The sequence below is a fragment of the Seriola lalandi genome, unplaced genomic scaffold, assembly GCF_002814215.2.
Source record: "Seriola lalandi dorsalis isolate HSWRI2012SDOR001 ecotype SW California unplaced genomic scaffold, Sedor1 jcf7180002054472, whole genome shotgun sequence".
Taxonomy (NCBI): domain Eukaryota; kingdom Metazoa; phylum Chordata; class Actinopteri; order Carangiformes; family Carangidae; genus Seriola; species Seriola lalandi.
The window spans coordinates 104678-127215 of NW_019525025.1; the positions used below are offsets into that span (position 1 = coordinate 104678).

Genomic DNA, 22538 nt, shown 5'->3' on the forward strand with positions numbered 1-22538 from the left:
CCACCCCCACCCAGACAATGACTCATGTTGGAAGCATCAGAGGAGGCTGAAGCAGGTTTGTTGTTTCCTCTGTCAGAGAACAGCAGCTGTGTTCAGTTACAGTGGATTCCTCTCATTTTACTGCAGATCACAACAGAACGACTGAAAAAAGACTTAAGTTTAGTGTGCAACACATACAGTTCATTTATAGCAAAATATGACCTTTAGTCTCCTTTAAACTGATTTGTGATTAAATGATCAGATAGTAAAAATGAAACTGAGCCTGAAGCCAACAACCTTTTTCCTTTAAAGTAAGTCCCGTTCAAGTCAGTTTATTTATAGAGCTCAAGTGTGGACCAAAGCCCCCCAAAAGAAATTTAAAATACAATATTCATAATAGACAAGTTAGCAACAGACAAATTAAAGTAATCATGTTGTTATATTATCATGTCATACTCATCATTAAAATAATTTACAGGACTAAGACGGGATTTACAATGAAAGTGGCAGCAGTGATGAGCTCAGTTTATTTCAATTCATTTTCCTTTAAAAACTCAGATTAAAGTTGTCACCAGAAACCTGACCAAAGAGCAGAATGAGAAACAGACTGAGACACAGTGTCCAGGTAACATGTTATATGTTCATCAAAAACAGAGACACAAACCACCAGTCATTTAACAGGTGTGTTGTTCAGTTGTACCACCAACAACAGAAGCGTGGAGTGAGAAATCAGTGCAGCTGGTGAAGACGGTGAGGAAACCGTCTGACTGATATCAAAACAGTGTAAACAGGAAAACCGTCTCCACCAAGAGTGGGACAACAACACATTTATTTTATTACCTTTGGATTACAACACGTCAGCAGTCACGACCACCATCTGCTACACCTGAAGAAACAACCCACAGGCTCCAGGACTGAGAGGGACTCAGCAACTGACACAACCCACACAGCAGAGGACAACTGTTCTCCTGGTCTTCACTAACCATCACAGTGAGGACGTTTCTGCATCACGGGGACATTTTAGGGACTGTTTGAAGGTTCGGACTTAGTTTCAAGGGTCAGGCTAGAAGCAGGTTTATGTGAGGGTTAGGATCCAGGGATTGCTCTACATCAGTCATGGTCCTCACAAGTATAGAAAGAAAAACGTGTGACAAACGTTTTTGTGTATTTATCTTCCAGGACCTGATGGAGAGCGAGGGTATCACTCTTGACTGGATGTTCAGATACTCTCTCATCAATGACATTGTCAAGGTAACGACCTGAGGGTGGGGCAGAACGGTGGTGGGCGGAGCCTACAGAGAACAGCCTTATTTCCATGGAAACAGTCACACTTACTTCACTTTTTCATGTGGCCGCCAGGGGGCTGTAAAAACTCCAAACTATCCATAATTGTGCTGATATTTGAAATTCAACCTGCAGTTTATGTACCTCAAGGATTTAACACCATCACAGTATTGATGCAGACAACTATTTTAAGTAATATCCTCCATCAGGGTGGTGCTTCTCCACCCCTCAGAGACCACCTGTCAATCAAACAGTGGGGTGGGGTCTCTTGGATTTTCTTTCAGAAATCATCATATCTGAATTTCTTCTGTTTAGTTCAGTGTTTATTATTATCTTTTTGAATATCTACATCTAGTGCATCAGACACACTGCAGATCTCACCCAACAAAAGAGAAAAACCCCCAAGCCACGCCCACCTTGGGGCATGGCTGAGAGTGACTGCTTTGTTGTGACATCACAAAGTTTCACAGTATTAATATAGAACCTAGAACCTGCTTTATAATTTAAAATAAGACATGGAAATCCACCTTATACTATATGGACCTTTATGTTTCTGCCATAAATAAAAACAGTAGAAAACATCCTCCCAGCATTTAACCAAAAGTCAAACACAGGACAGTGTGTTCTTCGAAAATTACAGCTGACACTGATGTTTTGGAGTGAAATCAGTGTTTATTGATTTAATGTTTTTTTTTCTGTCCAGGGCATGGCGTTCCTCCACAACAGTGTCATTGTCTCCCACGGTAACCTGAAGTCGTCCAACTGTGTGGTGGACAGTCGCTTCGTCCTGAAGATCACTGATTTCGGTCTGGAGAGTCTCCGGTCTCCCAGCAGCCCTGAAGACACACATGCTTACTACGCACGTATGTCAACATTAACAAATATATATATATGTATTTATATATACAGTATATATATATATATATATATATATATATATATATAAACTGTTGACGTAACACTACCTGTCATTCAGCAGTCAAGTAGAACTTACTTAAACAAAGTTCAGCGTGTGTTCAATTAACATAAAGCAACAGGTGAACTCTGCAAAAACATCAGAGTTTTAATTAAACACATTGTTACCTGTCCAGGCGTTGAAGATGTTGTCTTCTTGATCACAAAACAAAAGTACACAATATCAGGATATTTCTTTTATCATAGTCTCACAGAAATGTGAGGAAAACTAGAACAGTGTTTTCAGGTGTTTCATCCTTTTTCACTGTAACATCAGACATGTTAACATACAGTAATAATGGACCACAGTGATGAAGTGGGACAGGATGTAAAGGTGTGTGAAGCAGAGACCCAGACCATTCACCAAAAACTGGTCAGGTTTCACTGACAGTCAAGGACAACCTCGCCACTAAGATTAGAATATAAGTGTTTTTCATGTAACGTCCCCTGTTTGAGTCCGCCTGTCCCGTCAGCTGTCTACTACAAGTCTTCTGTGAGGATCATATACTGCCTCCCCCTCCCCCCTCCCTGCAGGTAAACTGTGGACGGCTCCAGAGCTGGTGAAGTCAGACTGCCCCCCTCCCAGTGGGACTCAGAGAGGAGACGTGTACAGCTTTGGGATCATCCTGCAGGAAGTGGCTCTACTCAGAGGAGTTTTCTACCTCGACACTCACACTCTCACTCCTAAAGGTCAGTGGTCAGGTTTTACTGAAGATGTGAGGACCTGAGAGTCGTATTAGACTGGAACAGAACTCATTGTTCAGTGTGGTGTCCGACCACGTCTGAAATCAAAGTGTTCATCATTGGTATCAGTTCAGTTTTATTTGTATAGCATCAAATCACAGCACACATGATCTCACATCTTTTTACAGAGTCCAGTCCAGATCTTATATTATTATAGAGAGAGAGGAGAGAAGGGGGGTGTCAGACTTTGTTTTGTTTTGAAGGACTCAGAGGTGGAGGTGTGAATGTTGAACTGTTGATTTCAGGTGTGTTTGTGTATGTTTTTTACATTCCAGTGTGTCAGCTTGATAACACATGGCTGTCATCTCACACACACACACACACACACACACACACACACACACAAATGTCAGTGTGTTGTGTGTCCTTACTTCCCTCTGCTCTCAGATCAGTGTTACAGAAACATGGACTAGTCCAGACTACAGACCAGCTCCAAGCAGGTTTTCAGTCTGCTGTCAGTTCTCAGATTTCTGTTAACATTAGTGGCTCTGCTCAGTGATTTTAATCCCGTTGGTCCCTCACCCCAGTGACAATGAGAACCTCTGCAGGAGAGTACAGGAAAATACTAGTATTGTCACAGTTAGCACCTTGGTGTTGGGGCGTCCTGGTGGCTCACCTGATAGAACGTATACCATTTACGCTCAGTCCTTACTGCAGCGGCCCGGGTTCGAGTCGCTGACCTGCCTGTCTCTCTGTCATGGTAACTATAATAAAGGCAAAAATGCCCGAAAAAATAACTTGTGTGGTGTTGATCTGTTGTCTTCCTTCACACAGAACAAATCACACAGTGACATCTCCCTAAAACATTATGGAACTATGAACAATTTTTTCTATTACCTGTTCTACCTCCACTATGTTCATCACCACCATTAATCAACTGTGTCTTCAAAGTGAGGCATGACACCATTTTATCTTCTTCACATTGGTCCAGTTTCTTGTTTCCTGACTATGCACGATGACATCATCAAAACTGTCCAATCAACAAGTTGCCTGTCAGTCCATGTAACTTCATATGACTGAAAAGGCTCTTAAGACTTCATGCAGCGCAGCGCAGCCTGATGCATGCTGGTTAGATGGGTCGCCCCAGTTCAAATGAAAACCACAAAAAAACTGCTACAAAGGCTGGTTCATGTTACCCTGAGTCAACTGATCACTGATCAGCAGCTACAGTCAGCTGTAACATAAATCCTGGACTCAGCATCTAATGAGAGGAACAGGACTCGTCCAGCAGCTGCAGCAGGTCGAGTCATCACATCAACCTGCGGTTTCATCAGTCACAGAGGTGACGACTGTGTACCGCACTATAAGATAAAAGACTGTGAGGGTTTATTGTAGTGCCTCAACAACACATTACACCTTGTTTTAAAGATGATGTCCCCATTTGTCCTCCCCCCTCAGAGATCGTCCAGACGGTGTGTCAGGGTGGCGTCCCTCCCCTCCGTCCCTCCCTCTGCTTCCACAGTCACAGCGAGGAGCTCGGAGTCCTGATGCAGCGCTGCTGGAGCGAAGAACCCAGCGAACGACCCGACTTCAACACCATCAAGATCCTGCTGAGGAAACAACACAGGTGTGTGTGTGTGTGTGTGTGTGTGTGTGTGTGTTCTCGTACTTAGAACAGAGCTGTAGTTTTATTCACTTCAGTACATCTGAACATCTGAAACATCTGTCTGATAAAGAAACATCTGCATTTATATTCATTATCCTCTCTCCAATAACAACAAGAGGCACCGCTGTTCTGGGCCGACGTGGAAATCTAAAACTGAACATTCTGTCCACCTGTCTGTCTGTGTAGAGGTTATGGTTCAAACATCCTCGACAACCTTCTGTCTCGGATGGAGCAGTATGCAAACAACCTGGAGGAGCTGGTGGAAGAAAGAACGCAGGCGTACCATGAGGAGAAACGCAAGGCTGAGGCCCTTCTCTACCAGATACTACCACAGTAAATATACTGCAGTAAAACTGCATCAAGTACTGCATAAACTTATTGTTTTCAGTACTTTTACCTCATTTCTGTCTGTTTGTGTTTCAGTTCAGTAGCTGAGCAGTTGAAACGAGGTGAGACGGTTCAGGCTGAAGCTTTTGACTCAGTTACCATTTACTTCAGTGACATCGTGGGCTTCACTGCCCTGTCAGCTGAGAGCACGCCACTGCAGGTCAGTAGAACTCAGTAGAACATACTAAAACTGGTTTCTACACCAGCACATCCTCCATGTAAACATGAACCTGAAACTACAAGTGCTCCATCTAGTGGTGTAATATGTTATTACCACAACAAAACACATTTTCTGACTCTCACTTTTAACTGTAACTCGTGTTGTATAAAGTGACAATGGGAGGTTTAAATGTGTTCTTCTTCCTCCAGGTTGTGACCTTGTTGAATGACCTCTACACCTGCTTCGATGCCATCATTGACAACTTTGATGTTTACAAGGTAACACGTTCCTCGCCTCTGTTTACCCTGTCTCCAGACTTTGTGCTAAGCTGTGCTAGCAGTTTACCCCATCTCATCTAAAGTACCAAATGTTAGTGATTGTTAGGGCCAGCTGAACCCTGCTCTGTGTCACTGAATGACAGCCACACACCCAGTAGTAGTCTGTGTGTCATATTTACACTCAGCAAAGGATAGATCTACTTTGTGACTACTGGTTTGTCTCTCCTCTGAGAAAGCCAGATCATCTAAGACTTTGTCAGACCTTAAAGTCTACATGAAAAGTAAAAGGTAAATGTTTGAAGACTCCTGAATGGTACCCTCAGGTTGAAACCATCGGGGACGCCTACATGGTGGTGTCAGGTCTGCCAGGGAGGAATGGTAAACTCCATGGTCGAGAGGTGGCCCGCATGTCTCTTGCCCTGCTGGATGCCGTCAAGAGCTTTAGGATCCGACACCGACCCAAACAGCAGCTCCGGCTACGCATTGGCATACACAGCGGTCAGTGTGTGTATGTGTGTGTGTGTGTGTGTGTGTGTGTGTGTGTGTGTGTGTGTGTGTGTGTGTGTGTCTTTCAGTATTAGTGTTAGATGATTCTACAAAATAACTGTTTTGTTTTGTGTGTTCAGGTCCAGTGTGTGCAGGTGTAGTTGGGCTGAAGATGCCCAGGTACTGTCTGTTTGGAGACACAGTCAACACAGCGTCACGCATGGAGTCCAACGGAGAAGGTAAAACACACACACACACACACACACACACACACACACACACACACACACACACACCAGAAATAATACAGAATCAAATGGCCTTTAATGTGGCTGTGAGGTAATGAAATGAATCTTTGAATCCACACTGCAGTAACAAACACAAACACAGACAGGAAGACAAAGTACACAACTACACACAACTACAAATGACTACTGTATAATAACCTTTTACCTCCTGTCCCTTTGTGTTGTGAACTTTCCTTTAATGCCATGTTCACAACAAGAACTCTGTTTCACTGCAAATTAAAGAAGGTCCATTATTGTCTCTTAGTTTTGGTCTGGTTCATGTTCACTGTGACCTTACGGTCTGTGGAGGATCAGAACCCCCAAGGGACTCAGATCCAGATAAACAAGTCTCATGAAGTCACATGGACTGACAGATAACCGTTGATTGGACGATGTAGGTGATGTCATCCTGCACCATAAGAGCTATGAACCCACAGAGGACAATCATACTGTGGTGACTGACAGCAGGTGTTCATGTCACAGATAAAGATAAACTGGTATAAACAGGATGATGGTTTTTTTTTCTATGTTCTGTACAGAGCCCCTCCTCTGTCTGATTAGAGTGTTTTTCTGAAAAGAGGGGAACGTTTAATAGGTCTGTGTTAAAGTTCTGATTCTCATGTTTATGCTGTTTCTCTGCAGCTTTGAAGATTCATGTGTCGGAGGCAACTCGTCAGGTTCTGCAGGAGTTCAGCTGCTTCCAGCTGCAGCTCAGAGGAGAGATTGAGATGAAGGGGAAGGGACGCATGAGGACATACTGGCTGCTGGGAGAGGGCAGCAACTGACAGAGGAGAGGACACCAACAATTGACAGAGTAACGGACAACATTAACCGATAGAAGAAAGAAAGAAGGAAAGAAAGAAAGAGAAAGAAAGAAACAAGGAACAGACAGACTGGCAGACATCAGAAACAACCAGCAGGTTTTAAACCCCTCCTCTCTGATTGGACGTTTACCTCTGACATCACTTAAAGTGACAGTTTGAACTTTCCTGTTGGGAACTTTGAGAAAAGTTTCACCCATAAATGAACTGTACAGAAAACACAGACAGATGAATGTTTCACTGTAATAATAAATCATTTAAAGTTAGATGTGTAAATACAAAATAAACTGTGTGTGTTTTATTATCTCTGTGTCATTATTGTTTAAACTGTAAACTCCGGGCTGCAGTAACACTTTATATTAAAGGTCAAAATAACTTTCTGGGCTATGTAGACAATATAAATCTTTATACTTTTCCTGTTCATAACAAAACCCAGACAGAACCTGAGCTTTTTACCTGAATTTTTTTATGTACAACCGGAAGCGGGCTCACAGACTACATTTAACGTCTTCATTAATAAAGTTAATGAAGTTTATTAACTCTGGTTGGTGTTGAGCTTTAACACTTTATACTTTAACACATCAAAGTAAAAAAAGAATAAAACACTGATGTGAAGTTACAGAGAATCATTAAATAATTCACTCATCATTGTGGTTTAGTTTTGATTAGTTTCTTGTCTGTTTTCATGGGACAAAATTATAAAGCTGCGTCCCTGGTTCTGATCTCAAACTAATATTGATAACATTGGCGTTATTGATAAACCTGTTCTAATGGTACAGGAGGCCGGGTTTTGCTCCAGATTGTCTCTCCTGTCATTGGCCATCACTCGCATCACTCAGAGGCCTCGGTAAAATGATTGGTCGGCAGGCCTGTGGTCCCGCCCCCGTCCCTCCGGTCGGTCGGTGCGGATGTCCGTTATGTTGCTGTGGTCGCACAGAGTCTTAGAGCGGGACTGAGAGTCACCGTTGACCTGAAATAAGTTTTAAAAACCCATATTTACCGACCGGACTGTGTCACACACATGCTGCGTCACTGACGGCAGCACCACACTTTCCGGTACACCGACACGAACATTCAGAACCCGTGAGAACCGGGACTCCAACCCTTCTCAGCTCCGCGGGGCCAGGCGAGGCGCGGCGGGAGCAGATGGAGCCTGCACCGGCGAAGGCGAAGCCGCAGGGCCGGCTACTGGTGTCTACCCCGCTGGACGCCAAAGACGAGCTGGAGGAGGTAGGCTGACCCGGGCTAACGGCTCAGAGAGCAGGTATAACCCGGGATAACCCCGGTCAGAGCCAGTTTATCGGTGAATACCAGCAATTTGAGGACAGTTTTGTTTAAAACAAAGACATGGAACCATTTTATCACCCAGGCTAGGCTAGTTAGCACCGCTAGCAGGGGGCTAGCAGTGTTAGCATAGCACAGCCGCACAGGAGCATGTGTAAACATGTTGTAGCTGGTTTAACCCCGCGGTGTGAGACAGGTTAGGGGTCTCAGGTGTTAGTGAACCCTGAAAGACGTCACGGCAGTGATTTAAAGTCAGACCTGATCGACTGTTAGCCTAGCATGCTAACCATACGTAAACATATGGATGAAAAGTGACAGGTGCGCATGCGCCGTGGTTGTGTTTCACATGTCAAAAGTAGTGAGATGAAGACAGGTAAGACAGTTACACCTATGTGACGCGTTAATGTGTTTTATACTTTGAGGGTTTATCAGCGTATAACGAAACACCCTGTCTGTCGTGTGGATCTCTGTGTGGTGGTTGTTGTTGTCGTGTGTGTGTGTTTGTTGCTGTGTGTGTTGTGTATCTGTGTGTGCAGAGACTGGAGCGTTGTGTTGGGATCATCCAGTCGTTGACCAATGGGCTGTCGGAGAGAGAGGCCAACGATGCGCTCACTGCCAATGTAAGAAACACACATTGTTTTGATGCTGATGTTGGGTGTCATTATCAAAATAAAACCATTAATCCGTTATCAACAGAGTTGCTGCTCAGTGTCATAATTTTATAGTTGCTGTTTGCATTTTATGTGTGTAGTATATTATGTGTTTTGTCTGTGTGTGTAGTATTTTATGTGTGGTATGTGTAGTATTTTATTTGATGTGTGTGTGTGTGTAGTATATTATGTTTTGTGTGTGTAGTATATCGTGTGTTGTGTAGTATTCCCATGTGTTTGCTTTGTGTACTGTAGATGCTGATAATGTATTCTGCTTTTGTATTACATCTGTTGTACTTGTGCAAAACATGGAAACTAAATGTCTCTGTCTGACTTACTGTTTACCTGTCCCTCAGGTGTGTAAAGGTCAGCAGCAGCATGAGGAAGTGTGTCTGGGTCTGTTCACTCTGGTCCTCACAGAACCGACCCAGGCCCAGAGGGTGAGACACCACTGCATCATTGTTATTGTTTGACATCACTGTGACATCACTCTGACATCACTGTGTCTTTGTGGGGGGACAGTGTTACAGAGACCTGACGCTGGTCAACAGAGATGGGATGAATGTGATCTTGGTGAAGATCAACCAGATCCTGATGGAGAAGTTCCTCAAACTGCAGGATGTCCCGAGAACTCAGGTAAACAAACTCCAGGTACACACTCAGGAATACACTCAGGCATATCTAAAGGTATATAATATACTATATTAAACACACCTGTGTATAAGATTATCCCTCCTACTGCAAAGTTGAGACAGATGTGGTGCTATGCAGTCACTGTTTACCCAAATTTACTGTTGACATTGTTTCATTCACTTTATGAGAGATGATAACGACGAGGAGTCCAAACAGACCAATCACAGTTCTTGTTGTGTTCGCTCCCGGAAGTAGATTAACTCTTTGACACCTGAGTTTAAATCTGAAAGTTCACCATGCTGCTGAGTCACAAACATGTCATTAGTGTCAGTGATGGCTGACAGATCAGACTCAGGGAAGAAGAAGAACAACAGGAAACACACCTGGCAGCAGGAAGCAGTTCTCACCTGAATGAATAAATCCTTTGTGAATGTGATACTGATGGAGTTGATTTGTGTGCAGCTGGTGTGGCTGGTCAGAGAGCTGGTGAAGAGTGGGGTAATGGGAGCTGACGGAGTCGTCATGACTCTGCTGAAACAGATTGCAGGTCAGAATCTTTCACTCATACAGAGTTCATTTTCATCATGTGAAACATCAGCAGGAATCACAACTGTGATTCCACTCAAAGTAACACTGTATTTTTATTGTGTTTATGTTTAGGTGGAGATATCTCCACTAAGAATCTGTGGTTGGCTGAGAGTGTCCTAGACATCCTGCTGGATCAAAAGTATGTTTCACTATTCATCTATTTATAAAAAAGCTTTTAATCAGACTGCACCATGTAGAGAAAATGTTAGTGTTTCTGAATGTACTTCCAGCAAGAACAAACAAGTTTTTTCTGTGATATAAACAAGGGAGTAGTTTTCTTCACAGTAAAAGCTATTGTTAAGCAGCTGTAGTGCTTTTATTTTGAAGGTAGCATTGGGCTTTTAATGTGAAGATATCGATGGGCTTTTTACTGTGAAGCAGCTGAATATTTTTTCTCTCTAGGGAGTGGGTATTGAAGAGCGGGATGCTGATAGCGATGTCAGTCTACACCTACCTCCGCCTGATCGTGGACCATGGAGCCCCGAACCTGCTTACTCTCCGCCAGAAAGAGGTGGACTTCTGCATCAGCATGCTGAGGGAGAAGGTAAGGAAGGAAGGACAGAGGGAAGTTAGCTTTGTGCCCGAGTGGTTACCCTCATAACCCTGTCTTTTTATCTATAGTTCATGGAGTGTCTGATCATCGGCAGAGATCTGGTTCGTCTGCTGCAGAATGTGGCTCGGATCCCAGAGATGGAGCTGCTGTGGAGAGACCTGCTGCACAACCCACAAGTCCTTAGTCCTCAGTTCACAGGTAAACTACACTACCCACAATCCTCAGTTCTTAGTTCACTAGTAAATCTCATTAGTGTGTTTGAGGAAGGGATATCATGATACCAGAACTCATGATACCACAATTCTGATACCAATTCCCATAGCAAAAAACACAAAACGACAGAGGCTAGGTAGAGAGTCCAGTCAGTGACTTGTGGAGAGCTCATTAACTAACAGACACAATACACTAGATCTGATATAATCCACCCTTGCTGACGTTGTTGTTTAAACACATGATGTTACACAATGTTTCTGATGAGTATGTGTTTAATTGTTGTGTGTCTTCATGTGTGTGTTGCAGGTGTCCTCCAGCTCCTGACGGCTCGGACATCCAGGAAGTTTCTGGCCTGTCGACTCACACCAGACATGGAGACCAAGCTGCTGTTCATGACCTCCAGGGTAAAGACAACGTATAGTTTCTTTGTCAATGTCTGCAGTACTCAGACCTCATCGAACTGTGAGGATCCACCGACAGGCCCTGCAGTCCGATGTGGTTTAAGTAGTATACTGTGGTACATCAGTCTGCACACTGTCACACTTCAGTTCTGCCACTAGTGATTTCTGTTTGTATTAATCAATCTACAAATTATTTTATTGATTAATAAGCTGCTTTCAATCTGTGTTTACCCTACTTCTATTGTTTCAACAGTTCAAAACAAACACACATCTTCACATTCTGTCTTTCATCTAATAAATTAATCATGTGATCGTTAAAGCTCACTGCATTGAGTTAGCAGTAAAACTAGTTGCTAGTGTTTACTTTTGGCTCTGTTCAGAGGTTTGATGTTGTAATCATGTTCACCTAACAACTGAAAACAGTATCCACACATCAACTCAGGTGAATCTCTCACTGTATCTTCACCTGTGTGCTCAGGTGCGCTTCGGGCAGCAGAAGCGGTACCAGGACTGGTTTCAGAGACAGTACCTGTCCACAGCAGAGAGCCAATCACTGCGCTGCGATCTTATTCGATACATCTGTGGAGTGGTCCATCCGTCCAATGAGGTGTTGAGCTCTGACATCCTGCCTCGCTGGGCAATCATTGGCTGGTTGCTTACCACCTGCACGGTAAGGGGGCGGGGCCTCAGAATGTCAATTTGGATGTTTTAGTCGATTAAAATCAATAACTGATTTATTAATTTGTGTCTCCAGTCAAATGTGGCTGCTTCCAACGCCAAACTGGCTCTCTTCTATGATTGGCTGTTCTTCAATCCAGAGAAAGACAGCATCATGAACATAGGTGACACACACATGCACAAGCACTTAATTGTCTTTCTATACATTTGAGGACCCTCGTTGATCTCATGCGTTCCCAGGCTCCAGACCTAGACCTGAGTGTAACCTGCACCCTAAAACCAGATCTGAACCTTCAGACAAGTTCTCACTACAATGGTTTAAAACAGAAGTAGTCCTAACAAAGATATATGTATAAAATCACACACATAAATTTGAGTCTATAAAGGACACTGTGTAGCTTGTGTTTGAATTAATTTTAACAAATTTTGCATAAGACAGCTCCAGAGTTGATGTCAGGTCAAAAGGAGCTATCTGTACATTTTGGTATTGCTACATAGCTAACATTAGCATTAGATTACAATACGTCCTCTGAGCAGCTACTCCCTCAGGACAGACTGCACGCTACAGTGACTCAGTTTCAGAAAGTGGCGAGATAGGAGCTAGCTGGTAAGCATGCTAACTTTAGTAGAAGAAAAGTGGTAGAAATAAAAAAAAATAAAAAAAACAAGGTCTTTCTTTGCTGAACTCATAATGTTTCTTCTAGACTGGTAAGAAAACAGCTGCTAATGCTAACGTTTGCTATGTAGCAAAAACTTACATATAGCACCTTTAATAACAGACAATAATAAATACAGTTGATGTCACAGATTAAAAGTTGGTTGTTGGATCAATTTCTGATCCTATCTGTTGTTGTTGTTGTGTATCAGAACCAGCCATCCTGGTGATGCATCACTCCATGAAGCCTCATCCTGCCATCACTGCCACACTGCTGGACTTCATGTGCAGGGTAACACGCACTGAAACACACACACACACACACACACACACACACACACACACACACACACACACACACACACACACACACAGTAAAACACAGACACACACTCTCACTGTTGTGTAGATGAATCTTCCCTCCTCCTCCTCCTCCTCTGAACTTCATCCTGTGGAAACTTGGAAGTTTTTCACAAACTGAAACTGAGACATTGCTTTGTTTTTATTTTTCATAAAAGAAAATACACACAGAAAACAACTGAATAAACTCAGTGTGAAACATGGACACACACCGTAGAATGAAACGCACTGATAAAAACAATAGTTTTGTCCAGTTCCTCAGTAACAGACTGAAGCTGTTTGTTTTCTTAGTTTTTTTATTCTGTTTCTCTGTCCATCTTTCCCTCTGTCCTGCTGCCCTCTCTACCTTAACTCCTTGTTTCCTTCCCTCTTTAGATCATCCCTCACTTCTTTCCTCCATTGGAGTCTCAGGTCCGTCAGGGCGTCTTCAACTCGCTCACCTTTATCATGGAGAAGAGAGTGCTGGCGTAAGAAACAAACACACTGTGTTCCCTGTGATGCTCCATATTGTATTGATTATTGATTACTGATTATTGATCTCTGTCTCTCAGTCACCTCGCTCCGCTGTTTGATAATCCAAAGTTAGACCGAGAGCTTCGATCGATGCTCAGAGAAAGATTCCCCGAGTTCTGCAGCTCGCCTTCCCCCCCAACTGAAGGTAACACACGCACAAACACAAGTTGTTGTAGGTCACAACAACTTGTGTGTCTGATTGCCTAACCTTTATTTCTCCTTTTGTTTATTTATTTGGGTCATTTTTAAGTGTCATGTACAGAAGAACATTAACAGTTACAGGAGCAGAGTGTGACGTTTATGTGTCTATACCTGAAGCAAATTTCTAACACTGGTCCCTTGATAGGTGAAGCGATCACCAACATTATATGATGCAGTTTAAAATCAGTGCATATAGTAATAAAAAAAAAAAAAAAGAGTAGCAACCATCCATGACAACACAACAGAAACACCAAACAAAGCAACACAAACCCCAAAAACAAACACAGGACATTTTCATCATAAACTCAAACACACTAATTTAGTTGAGACCAGTTCAAACCATGTTTTAACCAGAACCATTTCAGTGGACTCTTTACACACAACTTTATTGTCAGAGGTAACAACGCACGTTACTCAGACAATTAAAAACCTGTAACAGATCAGAAAACTTCTGTGTCCTGCAGTGAAAATGGAGGAAGCCGTCTCCTTGGAGATGGACAACCACGTGTTGGACAAGGAGGAGGGTTGCTATGACAACACAGAGGCCGCCTTCAGCGACGACGAGGAGGAAGTCAACAACAAAGGTGATGACGAGACGAGACCTTGATAAACCAGAATGACATTGCTTAAACCAGAATAATTGTTTTATTGGTAACAAGAAGTCGAATATACCAGATTTTACCAGTTTAAACCAGAGTCAACCAGTTTAATGTGGATCATTTTAAACCAGATTAATCCAGTTTATTGTTGATCGTTTTAGACCACATTAATCCAGTTTATTGTGGATCATTTAAAACTGGATTAAATTGTTTAGATGAAATTACTTTAAACTGGGATAAACTTAATGAGACCAGTTTAACCAGGTTGGAGCCAGTGAGAATCAGGTTAAGCCAGGTGTCAGTGAGTCTACCTGCTGCAGGTAAACACCTTGGGTTTACATGGCAATTCATAGAAACTCAATCTTTTACGTCCCACTGCCTATCGACCAATCACTGTGCAGGAAAGAAACGGGAGTTCAGGTTCCACCCAATCAAAGAGGCTGTGATGGAGGAGCCTGCTGACATCACACCCTGGCTGGACCAATTAGACGACACCATGAAGGAGAAAGTGTTGCAGCTGCAGAAAACCAGGTGAGACCCTGCAGTCCTCCTTCAGGTCCTCAGATCAGCCTAGGGTCACAGCTGAGCTCACTCTGAGTTTATTGATCATTAATCAGTTAATATCTGATGTTTTTGTCACCTTGTTTTAATAATAATAACAACAACGATAATACTAATAATAACATTGTCTTTCCTCAGTGACACAGAGACTCAGTGTGAGGTGATGCAGGAGATCGTGGATCTGATCCTGGAGGTAAAGATCAACATGTACTCAAACTCTACTGTATCCTGTATTCCCCTGGGTTCTCCTGGGTTCCACTGGGTTCTCTGATGCTGTCTTGTGTTGCAGGAGGACTTTGACACAGAGCAGATGTCGGCTATGGCTTCCTGTCTGTCTGAACTGTTTAAAGATCATTTTAGAGGAGACGTTCTGCCAGAGGAGATCACTGAAGAGTAAGACTGATTGTACCTGTCTGTATGTTTCTCTAATGTCTCTGATCACCTACCCTTCTCTCTCTCTGATCACCTGTCTCTCTCTGTCTATGATCACCTGTCTCTCTCTCTGTCTCTGATCACCTGTCTCTTTCTGTCTCTGATCACCTACCCTTCTCTGTCCCTGATCACCTGTCTCTCTCTGTCTATGATCACCTGTCTCTCGCTGTCTCTGATCACCTGTCTCTCTCTCTGTCTCTGATCACCTGTCTCTTTCTGTCTCTGATCACCTACCCTTCTCTCTCTCTGATCACCTGTCTCTCTCTGTCTATGATCACCTGTCTCTCTCTCTGTCTATGATCACCTGTCTCTCTCTCTGTCTCTGATCACCTGTCTCTTTCTGTCTCTGATCACCTACCCTTCTCTCTCTCTGATCACCTGTCTCTCTCTGTCTATGATCACCTGTCTCTCTCTCTCTCTGTCCCTGATCACCTGTCTCTCTCTTTCTCTGATCACCTGTCTCTCGCTGTCTCTGATCACCTACCCTTCTCTCTCTCTGATCACCTGTCTCTCTCTGTCTATGATCACCTGTCTCTCTCTCTCTCTGTCTCTGATCACCTGTCTCTTTCTGTCTCTGATCACCTACCCTTCTCTGTCTCTGATCACCTGTCTCTCGCTGTCTCTGATCACCTGTCTCTCTTTCTCTGATCACCTGTCTCTCTTTGTCTCTGATCACCTGTCTCTCTCTGTCTCTGATCACCTGTCTCCGATCACCTGTCTCTCTCTGTCTCTGATCACCTATCTCTCTGTCTCTGATCACCTGTCTCTCTCTGTCTCTGATCACCTGTCTCCGATCACCTGTCTCTCTCTGTCTCTGATCACCCGTCTCCGATCACCTGTCTCTGATCACCTATCTCTCTGTCTCTGATCACCTGTCACTCTCTGTCTCTGATCACCTGTCTCTGATCACCTGTCTCTCTCTGTCTCCGATCACCTGTCTCTCTCTGTCTCCGATCACCTGTCTCTCTCTGTCTCCGATCACCTGTCTAACTCTGTCTCTGATCACCTGTCTAACTCTGTCTCCGATCACCTGTCTCTCTCTGTCTCTGATCACCTGTCTCTCTCTGTCTCTGATCACCTGTCTAACTCTGTCTCTGATCACCTGTCTAACTCTGTCTCTGATCACCTGTCTAACTCTGTCTCTGATCACCTGTCTTTCTCTCCCTCAGGTCCCTGGAGGAGTCGGTGTGTAAACCCGTGTGTCTGATCTTCAGGAACCTGGTCACCATGCAGGAGGATAACAGTGGGTTCTCGGTTCTGCTCGACATGTTGGCTGAACTTTACCAGAAACAACCCAAGATCGGATACCACCTGCTGTACTACCTCAAAGCAAGGTGACCTGTGACCTCAGAGATGATGTCGGAGCTGCTGTTTGTAGCTTAGCTTAAACTGACGGTAGAAACATGATCAGTACTTATTCAAAATGTGCCTGATGGGAGTAATGGATACTAGTTACACAACAACACTGATGACATCACAGTTGTTGCATGTATCATCATCGTTAATACAGACAGATACAGAGACTCCTAGTCAGATGTGAACATCAGTACAATCATTAAAATGTCTGTGTGTGTTTGTGTCAACAGTAAAGCAGCGAATGGGAAGATGATGCTGTACGAGTCTTTTGCACAGGCGACAGCTCTCGGCGACCTGCACACCTGTCTGATGATGGACATGAAGGCATGTCAGGAGGACGATGTCCGGCTGCTCTGCTACCTCACTCCCTCCATATACTCTGAGGTACACAACACACATACACACACACCGTCTCTGCTGTCATGTGTCAAACTCACCTGAATTTGTTGTTTGTTCAGTTTCCAGATGAAACGTTGAGAAGCGGTGAGCTGCTTAACATGATCGTCGCCGTTATCGACTCCACACAGGTAACTCACTGAGTCAGGTAACTGTAGTCACATCAGTACTCTGTAGTCATGGGTTGGACTCGACCATCTTTGAAATCGACCTTCATTTTCACCATTTTCACAAGTTTCCTGACTCTAAACACCTAACAAAGTCCTCAAAACCACATCTGGTAAATCCTGCTGTGGGACGACAGGACCACATTTTGCCATGAACACACACCACACAGACTCACAAGGTGAAAACAACACCAGCCACACTGTTGCAGCTGGTAATAAATAAAAATTAGCTGACTTCAAACCTCAGTGAAGATGACTTTGTGTGTGTGTGTGTGTGTGTGTGTGTGTGTGTGTGTGTGTGTGTGTGTGTGTGTGTGTGTGTGTGTAGTTACAGGAGCTGATGTGTCATGTGATGATGGGAAACCTGGTGATGTTCAGGAAAGACTCAGTGCTCAACATCCTCAGTGAGAAGCCTTCACACAGAACAGAATACAGTATACTGTGTTGGTGCTAGACAGCAGCTGACTGTATATCTTCTTGTTCTTTATAAACAGTTCAGTCTCTGGACTGGGAGACTTTTGAGCAGTACAGCACCTGGCAGCTGTTTCTGGCTCACAGTATCCCTCTGGAAACTATTATCCCAATACTGCAACACCTCAAATACAAAGGTGAGTACTGACACAATCTAACAGCATTGGTGAATTAATGAATGATCTTACTGGGTCCTATGTGAAGTTTCTGATAAGATTTGTTATTGGAATGTGAATCAAACCACCACAACAAGACTCAAAACTACAAGGCATGACATGAAATGAGCACAGAGTGACCTGAAACTTTTTTGTGTTTTTTTCTGACTCTTGTATCTTTGGTTTTGTGACTTCATGTTTGCCAGAACATCCAGAGGCCTTATCCTGTCTGCTGCTGCAGCTGCGCCGAGAGAAGTATGACAAACACACAGCCAGGAAAAGACAAACACACTCATAACAGAATGGTTTATTCCTTTATATTCGTTCTTTGCCCCTGTTAATGTCTGTCTCTGTGTGTGTCCCAGGCCGAGTGAGGAGATGGTGAAGATGGTTCTGAGTCGACCCTGTCACCCTGAAGACCAGTTCACCACCAGCATCCTGAGACACTGGGCATCCAAATACGATGACACGCTGGGAGAACACATCAAGGCCCAGCTGATCAAGAACAACAACCAGCCCCGTAAGAGACAGAGGTGAGGACACGGAGACAGAGGTGATCACACAGAGACAGAGGTGAGGACACAGAGACAGAGGCAAGATGAGGAGACAGAGGGGAGGTGAGGACACAGAGACAGAGGTGAGGACATAGAGACAGAGGTGAGGACATAGAGACAGGCAGAGGTGAGGACACAGACAGAGGCAAGATGAGGAGACAGAGGCGAGGTGAGGACACAGACAGAGGTGAGGACACAGAGACGGATGTGAGGAGACAGACAGACAGAGGTTAGGACACACAGACAGACAGGCGAGGACAGACAGAGAGCCAGAGGTGAGGTCTGGGTCTGGCTGGTCAGGTTGTCCTCAGACAGTGCAAACAGGGACAGTTCCCTGACTAAACCAGTTCTCTGTCTTCAGTCTTCGTAGTTCCAGCAGTAAACTGGCTCAGCTGACCCTGGAACAGATCTTGGAGCACATGGACAACCTGAGACTGAGTCTGAGCAACACCAAGAACAACTGTAAGTACACACACAGTGATTGATTACTATTGATGATGTATCAATTATTGATGATGTATCAATTGATAAGTTATTGGTTGTGTCTGTCTGTCAGTTTTCACTCAGACTCCGATCCTCCAGGCTCTGCAGCACGTTCAGGCCAGCTGTGACGAAGCACACAAGATGAGGTACACGTGCACAAACACGCACACACATACACAAACTGACCGATGACTTCACAACAGATGCTGATGACATCACTTTCTCCTAAAGGTTCAGTGACCTGTTCGCCCTGGCGGAGGAATACGAAGACTCTCAGGCCAAGCCTCCAAAGTCTCGTCGTAAAGCTCCAGCCTCTTCGCCTCGCTCAAGGAAAGGAGCAGCCCCGCCCACCAACAACGAGGAGGAGAGTGCCTCCAGCAGCGCCTCGGCAAGTACCATCCACGTTATGCTTCAGTCCCATCCTGAAGCCTGTGTTTTTTTTCATATATCGTTGAAAATCTGGAACCGTTAGTTAATCTGTTTAATTTTCCGTCTACTTCAGGAGGAGGAAGACTCGAAGCCCAAAGCTCCCAAAAGGAAGAGGAAAGGCTCGTCAGCCGTTGGCTCTGACAGCGACTGATGGACTGATCCTCTGACCAATCACATGCCAGCTGCCACAGAGACCGCCAGCCAACCAGCCGCTCTGACCACTGGAAGAGGCCCCGCCCCCTCCCGATAAGACATGCACTGACCGCCGCGGGTGGGGCAGGGCTCTGAGACGCCACGGACTTTAAATCCATGTGGTGAACTGACTTTCACATGATGAGACTGTCGCTGTTTCCATGGATACGAGGACTGACCTGATCAAAGGTCATAGTGTGGCTTAACTCCCATGATGCACTGGGAGGAGGAAATCACAAACTCTGAGAATGAAACGACGACGTTTTTAATACAGGGAACATGATGATGATGATAGGAATAATGATGAAGATGGGTGCGGTTGTTTGGGCTTTTTTTTTTTCCCCAGAGGCGGGGGGATTTTGAACTCTTATTGTGGAGGATCCTGACTTCCTGCTGTTTTTAGCAGCTCCTTCCTGTTTGTCTCGCTGCAGTAAAAGCTCCTCGTCTGTTCTGAACATCATGTTGGATGAATTCTTCATATAAAAACTGATGCTTGTTTCAGGTTGTCATGTCTGCTGCTGGTGGGGGGTGAGGGGCTAAGGTTTTGATGCCGCACATGTGGCGCTGCAGTCAAGAAAGAACCACTCCACAGTTTTTTTTTTGTTTGTTTTTTTTACCAGTGCGGTTAAAAACATGAAAAAGAGTTTGGTGTGGGCAGGTCTGTTTCTGTTCAACAGAACTTTTGACTTTTAGTGAAATAGAAATAAATGAATTCGTAAAATATACAGATTCACAGAAACATGTGGGTAAATCCTGTGTTTTCTGTCTTCTCAGGTGATTCAGATGACATCACTTTCATTACTGCCACCACCCCATAATATACTCTTATCTGTCCAGGGGTGTTGATCTTTTATTATGAAAATCACACTTACAATGATTATGTCAAGCTACAAATTCAGGTGTTGCTTTGTTGCCTGGTAAGAGTTCAATTAAATTGAATTAATTAAGTGAATGTGAATTCATTTTAATAATGAATGAATTATTGAATATTAAGAGGTCATTAATGGTTTTCTGTGGATTCAGTTTTATGGGTCAAACAAACTCCACTGTGAAAGTGACATCTGAATTTGAGCCTAACAGACCTGAATTATTAATAGTTACATAATAAATGTGATGGTTGAAAATGGTTTGGGGAAGTTAATGAAATCAAAAATTCAGCTCTGCCCAGTCGGTGAACATCATCAGTCTGGATCCAGTAGTTTCTTCTCATTCACAGAGGAGGATGTTTACAAAAACACGTTTATATTTACACATTAACATGATGTTCCCTTAAGTCATCACGTGAACATGTCTGTGGGCCAATCACTTAAAAGCCGCCTGTGATTTTTCGTCCTGTAAACATCTGAGTGGTTAATTCAGTAATTCTGGACTCTGAAGGACTAATGTCGGATCAGTCTGATTGGATCCACCTGCTGCTGCTGCTGATATAAAACCAGGTCATCAGAGACAGGCCTGCTTCAGACCAGGTGAGACTAAAGGTAAGTTGACTCTGCCGAGCCCCAGTTGGTTTTTGTCTCTGTCAGTCGTCCGGACTGAACCCTTACCCTGCTAAGACTGTTTTTTCTGACTTGGTGATCCGCCTGGAAGACAAACGTCTCTGAGTCTGAACTGAAACCTCTTCCCTCTGCAGCCTCAGGCATCATGTCGGCTGTCAAATCCGGATCGTCTCTGCGGAGTCTGCTTCTGACCCCGGAGCGGATCCCGCACTTCCTCATCCCATCCCGCAGTCCGCTCCTCACCCTCTCCCCGCGGCCATACCGGCGCTCCCTGGATCGGACCAGACTGCTGTCTGACCATGATGAGGACAGTCCAGGAGGGAGTCCCCCCGAGGTCCCACTCAGCCCCGCGGCCTCCCCTCGGTTCCTGCTCCGCCTGCCGCCGCGGATCAAAGCTCCCCGCCGCGCTGCAGCGGCAGAGGATGCGAATGCGGACACAGACCTGACGACGCGCGCGGCAATGTCTCTGCCGCACGTGGAGAAGGTGACCACGCCCTATGGCTTCCGCGCTGTGCTGGCCGCAAGTCCGTGCACGCACCGGCGGGAGTCCATGTTTCACCGGAACAAACCAGTGACCGTGGCGGTCACAGACAACGAACTGCAGGATCCGGGTCTGAGGGACCCGTCAGACCCACCTCCCCTTCCCAGCAGGTCCCGGATCTGTCTGCCGCCCATTAAAGCTCTGGGTCTGCAGGTGATGAGGGAGCTGAAGAGACCTGCAGCCTCACTGAAGGCTCTGAGTCCCAGAGCCAGGAAGACCCGCTGACATCGCATGAATGTAATCACACCTGGCAGGTGGACCAGACTGTCAGTGCAGCAGGTCTGGTCACTGGGTTCATAGATTTTAATGAAATGTTTGAAATAAATTATTTTTATCGAATCTTCGTGTGCTAAATGACTGAATCATCCTAAGCAACATGTGGCGGTTTCTATGGTAACTGCAGACTCGCCTTCATGATACAAACTGTTCAAAATATCAGTTGAGCTGTGACCTTGTGGACAGGGGTGCTGTCTGTTCCCGCCTGAGACTGCAGCAGCTGAGCCGCAGGTCTGAGTGTTCTCTGCAGACTGGTGGTTCTGATGAAGAGGGACAGACTGGGGTCTGGGGGACTCTGGACTATAATCTGACGACTTCACTGACAAGCTGCAGAGTCGTTGGTAAACACTTCCTGTTTCAGAGTCATCACTGGTTTCAAACGTTTGCACTGTGGACTTGTTTGCTAATTAAAAGTGAAAATGTGTTTAACATCAGGTTACCAAAAGAACTGAAGTAACAGCTGATAATAAAGTTCTGTGAACAAAACAAACATTTATCAAAGTGACTATCTTCAGGGAACATGGTACAACGGTTCGCTATATTATTACATCAAGAGAAAAAGGAAAAGTCGAAGATGCATGATATTTTTGTTTTAATATAAAAGTTCGGAGATGTATCTTGGTATTTTCATTCTCTTGTATAACTTCTTTGCCAAAAAATGTTTTTCAAAACAAAACATGCTTTAACCACATAAAAGAAGAGACAGCACTTGTCT

General features: G+C 44.4%; 3 protein-coding genes across 5 annotated transcripts in view; all 3 read left to right on the top strand.

Annotated features, from left to right (window-relative positions):
- The window catches only part of npr1a (natriuretic peptide receptor 1a), a 30408-nt gene extending 23118 nt beyond the window's left edge, over positions 1 to 7290 (top strand). For all 3 annotated transcript variants that reach the window (XM_023411877.2, XM_087175500.1, XM_023411876.2), the window contains 10 exons: positions 1159 to 1230; positions 1967 to 2126; positions 2752 to 2907; positions 4360 to 4528; positions 4754 to 4900; positions 4991 to 5114; positions 5324 to 5392; positions 5716 to 5890; positions 6019 to 6117; positions 6808 to 7290. In XM_023411877.2, coding sequence (XP_023267645.1) covers positions 1159 to 1230; positions 1967 to 2126; positions 2752 to 2907; positions 4360 to 4528; positions 4754 to 4900; positions 4991 to 5114; positions 5324 to 5392; positions 5716 to 5890; positions 6019 to 6117; positions 6808 to 6950 — 1314 coding nt within the window. In that variant the 3' untranslated portion in view covers positions 6951 to 7290. The remainder of the gene's footprint in view (positions 1 to 1158; positions 1231 to 1966; positions 2127 to 2751; positions 2908 to 4359; positions 4529 to 4753; positions 4901 to 4990; positions 5115 to 5323; positions 5393 to 5715; positions 5891 to 6018; positions 6118 to 6807) is intronic.
- Positions 7291 to 7885: 595 nt separating this feature from the next.
- Positions 7886 to 20249, top strand: ints3 (integrator complex subunit 3). Its single transcript, XM_023411878.2, has 29 exons — positions 7886 to 8216; positions 8807 to 8890; positions 9277 to 9360; positions 9443 to 9556; positions 10016 to 10100; positions 10214 to 10280; positions 10544 to 10685; positions 10763 to 10892; positions 11214 to 11311; positions 11787 to 11978; positions 12063 to 12150; positions 12854 to 12933; positions 13377 to 13468; positions 13553 to 13659; positions 14180 to 14299; positions 14716 to 14845; positions 15014 to 15068; positions 15165 to 15268; positions 16477 to 16641; positions 16894 to 17047; positions 17122 to 17190; positions 17555 to 17630; positions 17721 to 17834; positions 18059 to 18107; positions 18218 to 18385; positions 18768 to 18868; positions 18963 to 19035; positions 19121 to 19277; positions 19392 to 20249. The coding sequence occupies exons 1-29, from the start codon at positions 8133 to 8135 to the stop codon at positions 19467 to 19469; spliced, it is 3060 nt and encodes a 1019-aa protein (XP_023267646.1). The 5' UTR covers positions 7886 to 8132; the 3' UTR covers positions 19470 to 20249.
- Positions 20250 to 20395: 146 nt separating this feature from the next.
- LOC111659075 (C2 calcium-dependent domain-containing protein 4C-like) lies at positions 20396 to 22313 on the top strand. The gene is made up of 2 exons (XM_023411888.2): positions 20396 to 20988; positions 21141 to 22313. Exon 2 carries the CDS (start codon positions 21152 to 21154, stop codon positions 21770 to 21772), a length of 621 nt encoding a protein of 206 aa, XP_023267656.1. The 5' UTR covers positions 20396 to 20988; positions 21141 to 21151; the 3' UTR covers positions 21773 to 22313.
- Positions 22314 to 22538: the final 225 nt, after the last annotated feature.

Excerpts from the sequence above, each read along its gene's own strand:
- ints3 (XM_023411878.2), top strand. The coding sequence starts at position 8,133 with ATGGAGCCTGCACCGGCGAAGGCGAAGCCGCAGGGCCGGCTACTGGTG. Across the intron at positions 8,891-9,276 it reads ACGATGCGCTCACTGCCAAT|GTGTGTAAAGGTCAGCAGCA; the intron begins GTAAGAAACACA and ends CCTGTCCCTCAG. Across the intron at positions 17,191-17,554 it reads CCGTTATCGACTCCACACAG|TTACAGGAGCTGATGTGTCA; the intron begins GTAACTCACTGA and ends GTGTGTGTGTAG.
- LOC111659075 (XM_023411888.2), top strand. The coding sequence starts at position 21,152 with ATGTCGGCTGTCAAATCCGGATCGTCTCTGCGGAGTCTGCTTCTGACC.